The sequence below is a fragment of the Cucurbita pepo genome, chromosome LG01, assembly GCF_002806865.2.
Source record: "Cucurbita pepo subsp. pepo cultivar mu-cu-16 chromosome LG01, ASM280686v2, whole genome shotgun sequence".
NCBI classification, from domain to species: domain Eukaryota; kingdom Viridiplantae; phylum Streptophyta; class Magnoliopsida; order Cucurbitales; family Cucurbitaceae; genus Cucurbita; species Cucurbita pepo.
The window spans coordinates 17,296,622-17,311,744 of record NC_036638.1 but is presented as its reverse complement, the minus strand read 5'-3'; the positions used below and the strand labels follow the sequence as shown (position 1 = coordinate 17,311,744).

Here is a 15,123-nt window from a genome sequence, read left to right as displayed (position 1 = left end):
TTATTCTGCAATTGTTATTTTTATAAAATTAATATCCATCACTCCTATGATTTTAAGTAGCTTTAATTTTAATATATGGTACACCCATTATGCATAAAAAATAAAATTATAAATTATAAAGTACTAATATCATATGAATTATGATAATGGGGATTTACAACATTTTAGTATTGAATCCCTGGGTCCAGACGGGTATAGAGTAAATCAATACGCCTAATGCGAAGGAAATGGCCATCGTGAGGGCCGCATACGCGTAGGCTCTCCAAGGCTGCTCGCTCAGCCTCATCGCGTTGAACTCTGCAATGAACGTCGACACCGTGCTCAAACACCCCAACAGCCCCAACTGCACCCCACTCGCTACAGTCTCCACCTTCTCCGTTTTCACAGCTTTCTTCACCGTCGCCAGCGCCGCCATCACACACGCCGCTAAAACATTCGCCATCAGAGTCCCAATCGGCACCCATTTCCACCGCCCTTTACGCCCCACTCCCCGCCCATTTAGCCTGGCTAAGAACCACCGCGCCCATACCCCCACTGGCCCCACCAGGCAACCCACCCACAGTTCCGCCGCCTCGCTGCTGAAATCTCTCTCTAGTAGGCTCCCACTGAGGCTCCATAATAGAATCAGCATCAGTGAAAACCCCACCATTGCTGCTAAGTCACGCTCGTAGCTGTCCACTTTCAAGCACCAGCTGCAGGTTATGTTTTTTCTTTTCATAATCCATCGGAAGCCCTTTGCTGTTTCTATTCCGAAGATTATGGAGTAGGCCACCAGAAACAAGCCTGCAGAAGAATCAGTAAGATATTGATATTGGTGAGGATAGTTGAGAGACGCTAATTGAAGGAATGATCATGGATTTATAAGTAAGGAATAATCTCCCTTGGTGAGGCCTTTTGAGAGAGTCCAAAGCAAAGTCACGACGAGAGCTTATCTCTAAGTGAACAATATCATATTATTGTGGAGAGTCGTGATTCTTGATTCTTAACTCATATAACGTGCTTTTGGAGTTTTGGTGTCTTGAGTCATTGTCTTACCTATGAGGAAACCGAGGATGGCAAAGAGCCAGCGGCCGTCGACACTCAAATCCAGCATTTTCTGATTCCATCCGCTGAATGTTGTTAGGCTTCCCAAGTAACCGGTCGTCAATCCAATGGCTAGATAATCTGAAATGCCTGAAATGTCTCCTTTGAAAACAACACCCCACCATCCCATCAAGAATGATCCCACCTATCAAATTAATATAATAACAAATTAGCTTACTTTATTAAAGATTCTGCATAAAAGTAGTATGCAAATTTTGAAAAGTGCTTTAAAGAAAAAGCACTTTTCACCTTTTTAAAAGCCCTTCTCCCTCCTCTACTAAAAACCCTTATAAAGAAGCTGCAAAACTTCTCTATTCATGCAAGGCTACCCATAAAATTCATACAGAAGTTATTTACTACAAGAAAAGGTGGAGCACATTGGATTATAAGCTTTACTTTCACCCTTTTGAGATCAAATGAATTAGATATTCCAAAGGGTAGAGAAAAGGAAGATCAGTAACAGATGAGTAGAAGAAGAATTGAGAGGCAGACCATATTGGAAGGCAGATCTGGATACAGAATCGTCTCATTGTTCGTCACGTTTGCATTCTCTGGGCCAAACAACTTCTGTAGTCCATATCTTGTCAAGACCTGCACAACAACACAAAATTGCTCTGTAAACAGAAAAGGTTTCAACAATCATAATCTTCATGCAACTCTTGAAAAGCTCAAACTTCGAACACCTTTTTTACACCAAAGCTTCTGTCACTCAAATCATAAAATACTGTCAACTTATGTCAGTAAAGAGCAGATTTCTCAGTTGTAAATGAGAGGTCGGCGGTGTTTTCCTAAAAGTGCACTAGAAGATATCACTACTTATAACTTGAAAATGTAGAATTTTCTGAGTTACCCCAAGAATTCCAAAAACAGCAAGATGAACAAGGCATGTTACATACTCCAACAGCCTTGAAAACTTCCTCTTGCTTTCCTGTTCATGAAACCAAACAAAACCCATAAATTATCCGAAAAATGGAAGGAAGAAAAAAAAAACATTCAACTCAGCCGTCGTGGAAAGGATGTCAAAATAAAACCCACTTGCTTTGTGTCTTCAGAATGATCTATGGGGCAGTTTGCAAGAGTGGACACGATTTCCTCAGCTTGAGGTGGCACAAGAGAAGCAGGAGTATTAACTGTTGCAGATTCACGACCTCGAAATCCATAGGATTGCACGAAGGCGTTCTCTGGGATTGGGGCAATTGCACCATTCTCCAAAGCACGATCGAGAGATAAGCTAAAGCGCTCACTATCACTGAATCTATTGCTGTAAAGAGCACGATCCCCAATGTCCCCCGCTTCTGAAACGCTCTCACGTTCAGCATCATGATCAGTTGGAGGAGGCTGATCGCAAGAAGAGTTAAAAGAGCTTCTCCTAAATGAAGAGCCTAAACTCCTAGCTCGATTAAGTGGAATTCCTTGTCTGGTTTCTGGGTTGCTATCCCCAGGATCCATGACCCTTTTCTGGAAGAAATCGAAAAAAAAAAAAATCAGGGGATCAGATATGTAGGCAATTGAATGGCGGTGAACCTGCCAGTGTTCAATTGTATTTTCTTAACTTGGCTCGCCCATGAATGAATTTATGGTCAACTACTCTGATTTGAGATTAAGGATAGATTAAAACTATATACAAATGCTTAATAATTCCATGTATAATTGAATGGTTGTGGTTTATGCGAATTTCAGCCAACACAGTCCTTGAAAGAAAACAAATATAAGAAAAAACAAACAAGTACAACCGACTGCTGACTAAAATATGACAGAGGACGAAACCTTGTCTGTGATAAAATAATGGTGGAAGAAGCAGAGAATCTTTCCCTCACCCACCGGTTAGTGAACCAATTACGAAATCCCCAGCGAAGATGAAGATAAAAGTTTAGTTTATTTTGGAATTCAGAAGATATGTTTTCCATTAACAGAGAACTATCAAATCGTACAAATTCATTTCCACCTCTCTTTCATTAAATTTGAGGCTTCGAACCGAACCTCCGGTGAGATAGAATCTTGAAACGATTAGCATAAGTCTGTATTTAGTTCTAGACCTAATCAAATATACATACAATAAATGATACTCATAAAGAAGAGAGAGACAAACCAAAAGGTCAAACTACCGCGTCGGGATTCTAAATTTTGAGCGCCATTACAAGATTGAGATTCGCGCTCGGATGAGACTGAAAGTGAACGAACCTGGGGTTATGGAATGCACGATGTGATAAGAAAACCGCGTCGTCGTGAGGAACAGTCAACGGCGATTTGCGATGCGATTCGGGAGTAGAAAGTCGTGGAGGTAGTGATTAGTGTTGGTTTTCTGATAAATCGCAGTCGGTGATGCTCGATTTTGTGGGCTGAATCGAAGAGGCGAAGGGGTTTTGATGGCGGAAAGGAGGAAAATGGGGATTTGGGAGAGAGGTGGAGGTGGAGGCGGAAGTGAAGGTTATGGCGGTTGGGAGGTGGCCGCAGGGAGGGGGCAGTTGCGCGCTATTTCACAATGTGGCCGAGAGAGATGGCTGCGGCATGGCTCCGTCTCCTCACTTTGACTCTGCTTCTCCCCTTTCTATTCTAACTTCTAATTAAAATATAGTTTTACTCATTTTTTTTATATATTCAACATTATTTTTAAATATATTTTTAATCATTTTTTTATAAAAATAAATAAATAAAAATCAAACACTAATTTGATTTTGAACGCTATTCTTTCGAGTTTGTTGAGTTAATGTCCCGAACAACTTGAATAGAGTTCAAAATTGGACATACCCCTCCATTCTCCGTATCAAATATTCTTAATTTTTGTAATAATCTTAAAAATAGGGTAAGGTTAGGTTGGATAACCCACAAACGGACCCAAAACGTTAGGCTGTAGGTTTAGGGTTTAGAGCGCTCAAACCCAAATTTTCGCTCTATCTTTGTCTCTCTTGTCTGCATTTTGTTTTCTTCTTGTCTATGCTCGTCTTGGGTTCAGTGCACACTTTATATAGTGTGTTGGATGCTGCACCGTCCTACTCAATTGCATCATGATACTTGTTTTTCCTCGACCTTTAGGTGCCATTTTCATGTCACCACCATGTGGTGACTGCACGTGAGGGTCACAACCTACTCTTCTCTTAATATGGGTATGACGTTCTCCCGAGTTAAACTAGTGATCGATAAATTTTTTGAGACACATTCTTTTGGTCGGTTGAAATTGATTTAAAACGGGATGGTGGAGGTTGAAAATAGGAAAGGTTAAAGTGGATGAACATGAGGTGTCCGAATCCAAACTTTATATTTATTTGATAATTACATTATTGGCCAAAACATGACAACTCTACCCAATGCTCTTCCCTTTCTTTTCCACGTCAGCCTCAAATTATCCCTATCAAAACATTTTTTTAATCTATTTTTCATAATTAAAAAAAAAAAATTTAATTTTATGTTTTTATCTCAAATTTAGATTATTGTAAACAATTTGTTTTTAAATATTCACCTTAAAAAGTTCATTAATAATTCAAATGTTTCCAAAAGATTATAATGAATTTATGACATAAAATAAATAAAAATGAGAAAAATCTCAATTTTTTTTTTAAAAATAATTCTATATTTAATAATGGAGCCAGTCACAATAGTTTTAGATGTGTTACACTATCCACCCTGGGTCCAGCTTCCTCACTAGCACACAGCTAGGTGGCTAGCTCTAATACCAATTGCAAATACATATTCTGTTTTAGCTCGTTACGTATCACCGTCAACCTCACGATTTTAATACGCATGAGAGATTTCCGTAACTTCACAATCAATGTTTTGTTTCCTTCTCCAACCTATTTCGTAAATTGAAATTTACTATATATTTTAATTAATTAAAATATTTTCAAAATTAGATAACTAAATAAAATAAAAATAAAATGTTTTTCTTCCACTACATATAGATATAATTATATTTTTTTTATAAACATATTATTTTTTAAATAATAATAATAGCAATTATAAACAGAATAAAATATATGACCATTTTCTATTGAAATGAATAATAATAAGTTAATATTTTGCCTCAACCACTCCTAATTTCTTTATTAATTATGAATTCTATATAGATTAAGCAATATATCATCATAATTATATTTAACAATTAATTAATTAATGACTAATCCATAATTATTAACGTTGACATTTTCCTAGGTGGACTAAATTCCCCTAGTCAGCAATCCACCCAAGCCCAGCCCAGTTCATGCTTAATGGGCTTAGTCTCAACACAAACTTATAAATTTGTTAATTTTTAAATTAAATCTCGCCATAATTTATTAAACATCAAATTTAATTTTCAAAACAAATTTGACATTCTTAAAATTGAATGAGACAAAAAAAAAAAATAATAATAATAATAATAATACCTATTAAATATATATTTTAATGGTACTGGGAGGTGTTTATAGGTTGTGTTGAGTCGAGTCGAGACATTTTTTAGACAATCAATTATTTATGTTGTAAAATTTTAACCCGAGCAATCTTTATTAAATAATGAACTCAACTCAATTCAATCATAAATTTTTTGGATTAAGTTTGTTCGGTTAGATCATATTATATTTTATAATTTATAATTATTTTTAAGAGTGAAATAAATAAATATATCCCTCTCATTTTGTCGCCGTAATAATAATTAATATTTTGTGGATGACGTGTTCGTTTACAGTTAACTTGGTTTATCTGATTTGATGACGTGTCAGCAGTTCAGTGGTTAAGTGCGAAGAGAGCTGATAAAGCAGCTGACATAACCATCCAATCATTGGATTCCACGTCACCCGAATTCTCCTTTTTTCCTGGAATCTCTGTTTCAGAGAGATATACATCGCTGGAAACTTCTGGGTATTGTCTCTGTTTCTTTTTCCATGGCGGAGGTGAAGAAATCGACCGGAACCGTGAAGTGGTTCAGTGCGCAGTGGGGTTTGGCTTCATAGCTCCACATGATTCCGGCGAGGATCTTTTTGTCCACCACACCTCCATTTTGTCCGACGGATTTCGGACCCTTTTCGATGGTCAGGCGGTCGAATTTTCCATCGATTATGGCCAGGATCACCGCGCCAAGGCCGTCGATGTTACTGTAATTGGTAGAACTAGCGGGTTCAGAGGTGGCCGTGGCAGTCGGGGAGGTAGAGTCAGCCGTTCTGGTCGGTCCAGTGGGCGAGGTGGTTATGGTGGTTTTGGCGGAGGAGAGTGTTACAATTATGGTCGAATAGGTCATTTGGCTAGGGATGGTTACCGGGGAAAATGGCCATGCACCTCCCAACCATGGAGGCGGTCCCAATCCTGACTGTTGCCCGTCTTGGAAAGTTCGAATTTCACGTGAAACGGTTCATATATTGTCACGTGTATCTATCTTTGATTCTACTTTAAGAAAAATTATTCAATGAGACTGTTTCAGTGTGTTTGTACGAAACTACATGAAATTCATATAATATATGAAATTTTTTTCATACTCAGTTGATTACTGAGAGATGGTCATATTGTAATAATATCACTTGTTAAGAAAGAAAGTTATTGGAGTTAGCTCACCCTAACTGGATCACGACCCTTTAAGTCAGCCGTTGTAGCATGTGTGTCGCCCAAGGTATGAGGAGTTTGATGACTTGATGTCATCCTCACCTTCCTTCAAATGACAATCTACTTATAATTCCAGCTTCAACGATTGGCAACTGAACACGAGGGTTGCGCTCGTAGCAGGACTAACCCAACACATTACAGCATGAGCTCGTTATAGGACTTAACCCAACAACTTACGGCATGTGCTGACGCTGACGACAGTTATGCACCACTTGCATCCGACACTGGGCCATTTGTTGAGGGATTATGATAAGCCCATAAGAGAATGGGGCCAACTCAAAAGCCCAATGCTTTAGAGGCAGCTTTTGTAAAGACAGTGCCCAATGCTGCTTTTCTCTGCCCCATTGCAAAAGGACTATGATAATCCAATTATAATACCAACCTTCATTTCATTTGTTCAAATGAAATAGGTTTTTTATTATTTCATTATTTCATAATCGAGTTTATACGAGACAACAACGAGTCTTAAATATGAACGTCGTAGGTTAGAATCCCAAAGACATTCAAATTTATGTAGTTCTAGTCAGAAGTGCACACGGGTTAGGTTAGGAAGGTTTTTTTGGATCAATACAAAATTTTGGGTTGGTTGGGTTGGTAACCCGAGCAATCCAAATGGTGTTCACAACTCAACCCAACCCTTTATTTTCGAGTTGGGTTGTCGTATTGTTATTTTTAAAAAAATTATGTGTTATATTAATAACTAAAATCTCATCAAACTCAAATATCAAACATTTATAGTATGGTAGAATAGGGTTCGTTATAACTCTATATTCCGGTTGGTCGGGTTGACCCGAAAAAAAAAAAAAAAAAAAGTTAATCTATGAGCCGATCCAAATTTTCAATTTTCAAAAAATTTAATCGAGCCCATATCGAAAAAAAAAAATATAACCCAACCCTGTTCTTTCTAGTTTAGATTGGGTAGTCCGAGTTAGTCGAATTATTGGGTCATATAAACACAAGTAATTTCGTATTATTGCTTATGTACTTAATCTATGTGGACATAAAAATGGAAATATGAACAAATCTTGAACACGGTAGAGAGTGGGTGAATGAGAACTACTTGAAAGACGACTAGACGACTAGATTGTCCTCTACTTAAGAAGAAATGTCGAGAGTATGACTAAAGTTTAGCATGTCGGTCGCAAAGGACAAAGATCGTATATTTATAACAAGAAATAATAACAAATCTATCTTCATCAGCTTAGAGTCGTTCACACATCAACTCGGTTTTATGATTTCTTTTCATACATTATCGTTTGATCCTCGAAGAGAAAGGGTGAAAAAATGACAATTGTAACAGTCCAAGCCCACCACTAGCAAATATTGTCCGTTTTAGCTCGTGGCTTCACGATTTTAAAACGCCCATTTGATACTCGAAGAGAAAGGGCGACAAGATGACAATTTTAACAACTCAAGCCCATCGCTAACAAATATTGTCCGCTTTGACTTGTTATGTACGTCAACCGCATGGTTTTAAAACGCGTCTGTTAGGGAGAGGTTTTCACACCCTTATAAAAAATGTTTCGTTCCGCCGAGATGGGATCTCACAACAATAATTGTCGTTAAAAAAAAATAACGTTCTTATCAAAAAGTTGCGACAAATAATAAATAAACGAGAAATTAGACAAGAGGGTAATTTTGTCATTTACATAAAAGTGTGGGAAATGAATAGAAGTTGCCAATGAAATGAATTGAGAGCTTCCAAACCTAGTGATCCTTTCACCTTTTCCATTAGGACCCACTAAAATTCCCTCTTTAGTAATCAAACTTTTTGACCATTGACCGACCTTCGAAGTGATGGCTCGGGTTCAGAGTCGTATGAGTTGGATTAGGTTACGAACTTATTTGAATTCATAATGTAAGACAAATTATTCGATGAAACCGTCACAACGTGTCTGTCTCTTAATATACGTCGGATGAAAAAAATTATCGGATATAAAAGTAAGTAACTTTTACAATTCTTCTCTCGATATTCAACCGTGTAAGGCAGTTACTGTATCGATATCATTGAATAATTTCTCAAACTCGTAGAGGTCGGGAGTTCAATCATTTGATCTCGTCTATGTCATAACTCGTCGAAGATACTCGGTTATTTAGATTGGACCTACAAATTTTGCTTGGTCCTCTCCTTTTCTCTCTCTACGTGTATGGCCATTCAATAATTTTTGTAGTGTTAGGCAGTGATAGGACAGCTAGTTGGGACAATGACTATAAGCTGCCATTCACATTCACATTCTCGAGATGAACTAATGACTTCTTTTAGCTGTCGTTTATGCAAAGAACAATCGGACAAGAACAAACCTCGCCAATGGCTCAAACACGAGCCCATGAAATTCACAAATCTCTCGTAACTTTATCATTTATAACAGCTCAAGTCTACTGTTAATAGATATTGTCCGTTTTAGCTCGTTATGTATTGACGTCAGTTCACGATTTTAAAACGCGTTTGTTAGGGAGAGATTTTCATACCTTTAGAAGGAATGATTTGTTTCTCTCTTCAACCAATGCGAGATCTCACAATCCACTCCCTTAGAGGCTCAGCGTCTTCGCTGGCATACTGCCCAGTGTTTGGCTCTAATACTATTTGTAACAGCCCAAGCTCAACGCTAGCCGTTATTGTCCACTTTAGCCTATTATGTATCGGTGTCAACCTCACGATTTTAAAACACGTTTGTTAAGGAAAGATTTCCATACCCTTATAAAAAAAAAATTCATTCCCCTCTCCAACCGATATGGGATCTCACAATCCACCTCTCTTGGGGGTCCAACGTCTTCGCTGGCACGCCTCTCAATGTCTCGCTTTGATACAATTTGTAACAGCCCAAGTCGCCCTTCGTGACCAGCATCTTCGTTGGTACATAGCCCGGTGTCTGGCTCTAATACCATTTATAACAGCTCAATCCCACCGCTAGCCGATATTGTCCACTTTGGCCCATTATGTATCCTCACAGTTTTAAGATGCGTCTATTAACGAGAGGTTTCCATACACTTATAAGAAATGTTTACTCCCCCTCTTCAACTAATGCAGGATCTCACAATCCACTCCCTTGGGAGCCCAACCTGTTCGCTGGCACACTCCAATATCAAGCTCGAATACCATTTGTAACCGCCCAACCCCACCATTAACAAATATTATCTGCTTTAACCCGTTATATATCACCATCAACCTCCCAGTGTTAAAACGCATCTATTAGAAAGATGTTTCCATACCCTAATAAAGAATATTCCGATTCCCTCTCCAACCGACATGAGACCTCACTTTTACTACATTACGGGCACTTCCACACCGTATAATCTTTTATAATGAAGTTAACCCATAATGGGAAACGATGAATAGAATATCATTCATAAAGACAAAGACTTTAATAGCTAGTGGACTCTCACCGGTTACAAACTCAACAGGAGGTATGCATAGGGGTGCCCAACATCGCCAATACATGCAAAAGACATACAAATATAAGGACGGCCAATCAATTTACACACAGACATGTTCATGTTCATGTTCATGTTCTTCTCAATGCTTGTGAGGAGGGCACTGATAGCACTTAGTGAATAGCCCAAAGGTATTAACTTGATGAACAAAGTTGAGCATACTTGCCCACCCACCAAACCCAAATCCCACAATCAATACCCATCCAACCACAAATATGTTCACAGAGTATAGCCCTGCCCAGCCACCCAACAATGATGGAGCTCTCTCCACTGCATTCTGTGTTGTTCAACGCAAAGAAACATGTTAAAAAGTTAACAAAAACTGAATTATGAATCAAAAGGTACAAAAGTTATGAACCTCTCTTGATGATGAAGAAGCAAAAGTGACCATGTGAGCTAAAGCAGGGATGATGTAGACAGTGAAGCTGACAAGAAGCGATCCCACCGTTGAGTTGATCGGTCCGAAGAACGGGAAAATGATAGCCAAAAACCATATCGGTATCACGACGGGTAGTCTCGTAAGAGCTCTCTTGATCAAGCTTTTTGTTTCATGTACTCCAATGAATTTCTCCCATACAAAGTAGAGAGGTGTGCAGGCAAATCCAAATGTTATGAACTGTATGACAAATCAATCACCAATCTTAATGAACCTAATTCAAATGGGGTTTGATTTTTGAATAAGAATGTTACCTGATGGATGAGCATGAGGATGACAGCAGTGTCTCTAAAGGCAGTTCTAGGGAGCAAAGCAAGAGCATTGGAATGGGTCAAGAGGGCATCCCCAAATGCCCAGTAAACAGCTGAAGCTGATGGCAATGTCAGAGTAAGAACATAAAGGGTTGCTATCAAGTAAATAAGCTTGAATTTCTGTGGCTTCCACATGGCATGCATAATCTCCCTACATCATATCAGAATTGAACATAAAAATTGGCGTAAATGAGTGTATGAACGCTTAGATTGATCATTGAATTCTTACACTGTCACAGCATGTCCTCCAAAGGTGTAAAGAATGTTGGTAGCCCCAGTGAAGTATAGAACCATCGTAGTAGGCCCTGAGTGCTTCACTCCCTCAACCTTCATAGACAAAAGCAAACAGGACTCCAATGAAACCCAATTCAGCTAAAATCTAGTTTGATGGTTAAATTTAGATGTCCTTTGGTTTAATATCTCACGTTGGTTGGAAAAGGGAACGAAACATTCTTTATAAAGGTGTAGAAACCTCTTCCTAGTAGACGCGTTTTAAAACTGTGAGGCCGAGAACCAAAGCGGATAATATCTGCTAGTAGTGGACTCAGGCTATTACAAATGGTATTAGAGCCAAACACCGAGTGGTGTGCTAGCGAGGACGCTGGGCCCCCAAGGAGGTGGATTGTGAGAGCTCAAATCGGTTGAAGAGGGGAACGAAGTATTCCTTATAAGGGTGTAGAAATCTCTCCCTAGTAGACGCGTTTTAAAACGTGAGGCCAAGGGCCAAAGCGGACGATATTTGCTAGTGGTGGGTTTAGGCTGTTACCAATGGTATCACAGCCAGAGAGAACATAGGGCCCTCAAAGGGGTGAATTGTGAGATCCCACATCGATTGGAGAGGGGAATGAAGTATTTCTTATAAGAGTATAGAAACTTTTCCCTAGTAGACGCGTTTTAAAACCGTGAGGCCGAAGGCCAAAACGGACAGTATCTGTTAGCGGTGGGCTTAGACCGTTACAAATTGTATTAGAGCCAAACACCAAGTGGTGTGCCAACAAGAACATTGGGCCCCCAAGAGGGTGGATTGTGAGATCCCACCTCAGTTGGAGAGGGGAACAAATCATTCCTTATAAGGGTGTAGAAACCTCTCTTTAGTAGACACGTTTTAAAATCGTGACGCCGAGAACCAAAGTAGACAATATTTGCTAGCAGTGGACTTAGACCGTTACAAATGGTATCATAGCTAAACACAAAGCGGTGTGCCAGCGAGGACGCTAGCTTCCAAGGGGGTGGATTGTAAGATCCCACATCAGTTAGAGAGAGAAACGAAGCATTCCTTATTAACTATGACACGGAAGACCAAAGTAGACAATATCCACTAGCGGTGGGCTTAGGCTATTACACTTCCTTTACTAATCCACCATGAAAACAATCCAATTCATTCATGAAAAACATCTTCTTTACTAACAAACAATCAAGATGTATTTGGATTGTTTTAGAAGCTGGTAAAACATTAAACTAATGAACATCGAGGATATTAATGATGTTATTACAGTACCTGTCCATGGACAAGGGAAGCAATGGTCATATACCAAGCAGTGTAAGTGGTCATCATGAGGCCAAGGAACGACCAAATTCTGTAGTTATGGAAAGAAGGAATGAAAACAGTGGTAGCACAACAAGCGCCAAAGACATAAGTCCAAGTCCTCTTGTCCAAATTGTCGTTTATGTAATAGATATTACTGCAAAAACCAAACCCAGAGAATTGTTGAAGCTATAATGCAAATTCAGGGTAATTCATTCAAGTTCATGATAAACAACCTCGCACAAGCAATCAGCTGAATCACAGATCCAAAGAGTAGAAAAGTGCAATTGAAAAACAACCCAGCATTTCTCCAGTGTTTTCCAAGCAACCCATCAAGAACTTCAAACCACTGAAGAACAGGAAAAGAAAACAAGCGATTTGAATCGAAAAATGAAATGGGTATATGTTGTTATGAATGTGTATGAAGATCAAGAACTTACTTGAATTACATGGTTTCTGAAATCGACTTTTTCCCTTTCCTTTCTTGTTCTGTATTCAACATAAAGAACACTGATGAGATAAGCAGTCCAGCTACCCATTAGGCCATAGAAGAGCTGGAAGAGAATCCCAGAAAGCATCCCTAGTTGGGAGAATGAATATGGAAGTGTGAGAAGAACTTGAGCAACCTGAAAAACAGAGCACCCAGCAGATTCAGAAGCAAAAAATCTCTAAAAAACTCAAGAACAGAGAGAGGTGATGATGGGTATTTGCCTGATTAGAAGAACAGCTAAACCATGCGTCGTAAACAGAGCCGCCATGCCAGAAGAGAGTAGAGAACTTGCTCTTTGTGGGCTTAGAAGAATCGCCCTTTTCTCTTTCCATTTCGACATAGTTGCCTGCGATTACAGTTTCGACTTTCTCAGACGCCATTCGCAAGCGTTTGGGTGTGGTGGGAGGAAGGAATGGATGGATTCAGCGCCTTTAAATAGACAACAAGGGCACTCTGTTCTTTGTTCTTCACTATTTAAATTTTTTTGCTGTTTTTTTCTAATAATAATAAATAAATAAAAAACAGATATTGTCACCTTCTGGGTTATGTACGGTCCTTAACCCACTATAGAGAGGTTTCCACATCCTTGTAAAGTATGTTATAATCAACAACAAAAAAATGACTAGAATTTTCCTGTTTTCTCTCGATAGGACTCGAAAAAAGTTGAGTTAAGCATCCCGAGCTTTCATTGGGTAATGGGATGTGAAGTGCACGTCCATATGTGTTCAACCTACTTCAGTTCAGCTCGACGAAAACTTTCATACCGTTTAGTCAGATATAATCTCGAATTAATCACGAATTATCTCTATTATAATATAAAATTTATTATAAAATTGGGGAAATGGGTATTTTAAAATAATAGTGATAAGTTTGAAAGGAGAAATTTTGGTGAGGGAAATGTGCCTAAAATTATGTTGAGTTAAAATTAAGCTATTTTATTTAAATTTATTATTAAATAAATAAATAATTAATTAATATTTATTTGGAGGGGTAAATAAAAAGGAAGATTTTAAAAAGCGGGTCTTCACATGTGGGCTTCAAAAGCAGAGTTAATGGGCCAGGCCTAGCATGCAGCGCACGAGCGGGTTGGCCCACTATGCTTATTATTTATTTATTTATTTTTAAAGCCAATTAAAAAATAATAATTATTGGATCCCAATAATTTTATATTATTCTCTATAATTTTCTCGTATTTTCAATTAAATAAAAAGCCTAATTTAAAGGTTTAATAAAATTTTAAAAAGATAGAGAGAATGATTGCATTAAAGGTGTGGTTAGTGGTAAATATGATTAGTAACACACGTGTGACAACTGTATTTTCCATTAATAACAATTCCACGTGGCCCCACTCCATGCCTTCGGTCCCCACTAACCCGAATAGAATTTATAATCTAATTTAATTTACACTAAATTTATTTTAATCGCATCATTAAAATATCAAATATTTTTAATTTTTATAAAAATTTTAAAACTAAGTTACGAGTGAATAAGGTTATGATTGGCCCAATTAAAAAAAATGTCAATATGCAAACCAATCCAAGTTTTGGAGTGTTTCAAAAATTCAACCCAATTCAGGTCGAAAAATAATCTAGCCCAACACAACCCTTTATGGTTTGGGTTGGTCGGGTTCTCAGGTCATATAAACACTGTGATTGTATAGGAAAAAAAACACATTCTGACGTGTTAAATTTTTCATTAAATTTTGATTTTCATATATTAATTGATATTTGTCTATGCGTATTTCCAATTGGGTGTGCCAGCGTTTGGCCTCATATACTTACTTAAGTTGGTACTCAAGTTGAACCACTGTTGAGACGAGTTGGTTAATATTACTCACTTTTGAAAATGAATGGTCAATAATCAGTCGGATGGATGAACTTGCATTGAATCATTATGTGTCTCAATACTACTCAAACATTTAATTCGATGTGTTCGAGAAGGATCTCGAACACGTTTTGTTTAACGATCAGACCACTTAAAAAATTCAACTAGTTTCAAAAAACAATATTCAGAACATTGATATAAAAAATATAATATTTTAATCCGTTGAATTATCTTCAAAATAAAAAATAAAAAATTAAAATTAAAATTAAAAATCTACTTTAATGGTGATGATGTTGATGGTAATGGCCAACCTAATCCCTAACCCTACAAATGTAGAACATTTTTTTTAAGAAATTTTTATAACCAAAAAAAAAAAAAAAAATTAAATTCGGTGATCTGAAAAATTCAAATTTTTACGACATTTGATAAATTAAAAAAAATATATCTTTAAATTATC

At 37.8% G+C, this 15,123-nt stretch overlaps 2 protein-coding genes and 1 pseudogene across 5 annotated transcripts; 1 reads left to right on the top strand and 2 right to left on the bottom strand.

Moving 5' to 3' along the window:
* Positions 1–90: 90 nt before the first annotated feature.
* On the bottom strand, positions 91–3,621 carry LOC111780231 (fluoride export protein 2). 4 transcript variants are annotated; one of them, XM_023660576.1, is made up of 6 exons: positions 3,265–3,621; positions 2,119–2,541; positions 1,934–2,011; positions 1,576–1,674; positions 1,036–1,228; positions 91–783 (listed from the first exon to the last, which is right to left on the bottom strand). In XM_023660576.1, the coding sequence occupies exons 2-6, from the start codon at positions 2,530–2,532 to the stop codon at positions 155–157; spliced, it is 1,413 nt and encodes a 470-aa protein (XP_023516344.1). In that variant the 5' UTR covers positions 2,533–2,541; positions 3,265–3,621; the 3' UTR covers positions 91–154. The 4 variants fall into 4 exon arrangements, with proteins under 4 accessions (XP_023516344.1, XP_023516368.1, XP_023516361.1 ...); XM_023660600.1 differs by lacking the exon at positions 3,265–3,621 and adding an exon at positions 3,189–3,209; XM_023660593.1 differs by lacking the exon at positions 3,265–3,621 and adding an exon at positions 3,173–3,195.
* A 2,303-nt stretch (positions 3,622–5,924) lies between these two features.
* Positions 5,925–6,546, top strand: LOC111780215 (annotated as a pseudogene).
* A 3,406-nt stretch (positions 6,547–9,952) lies between these two features.
* On the bottom strand, positions 9,953–13,263 carry LOC111780204 (auxin transporter-like protein 3). The gene is made up of 8 exons (XM_023660541.1): positions 13,064–13,263; positions 12,793–12,978; positions 12,589–12,701; positions 12,326–12,509; positions 11,057–11,154; positions 10,771–10,978; positions 10,439–10,696; positions 9,953–10,357 (listed from the first exon to the last, which is right to left on the bottom strand). The coding sequence occupies exons 1-8, from the start codon at positions 13,220–13,222 to the stop codon at positions 10,163–10,165; spliced, it is 1,401 nt and encodes a 466-aa protein (XP_023516309.1). The 5' UTR covers positions 13,223–13,263; the 3' UTR covers positions 9,953–10,162.
* Positions 13,264–15,123: the final 1,860 nt, after the last annotated feature.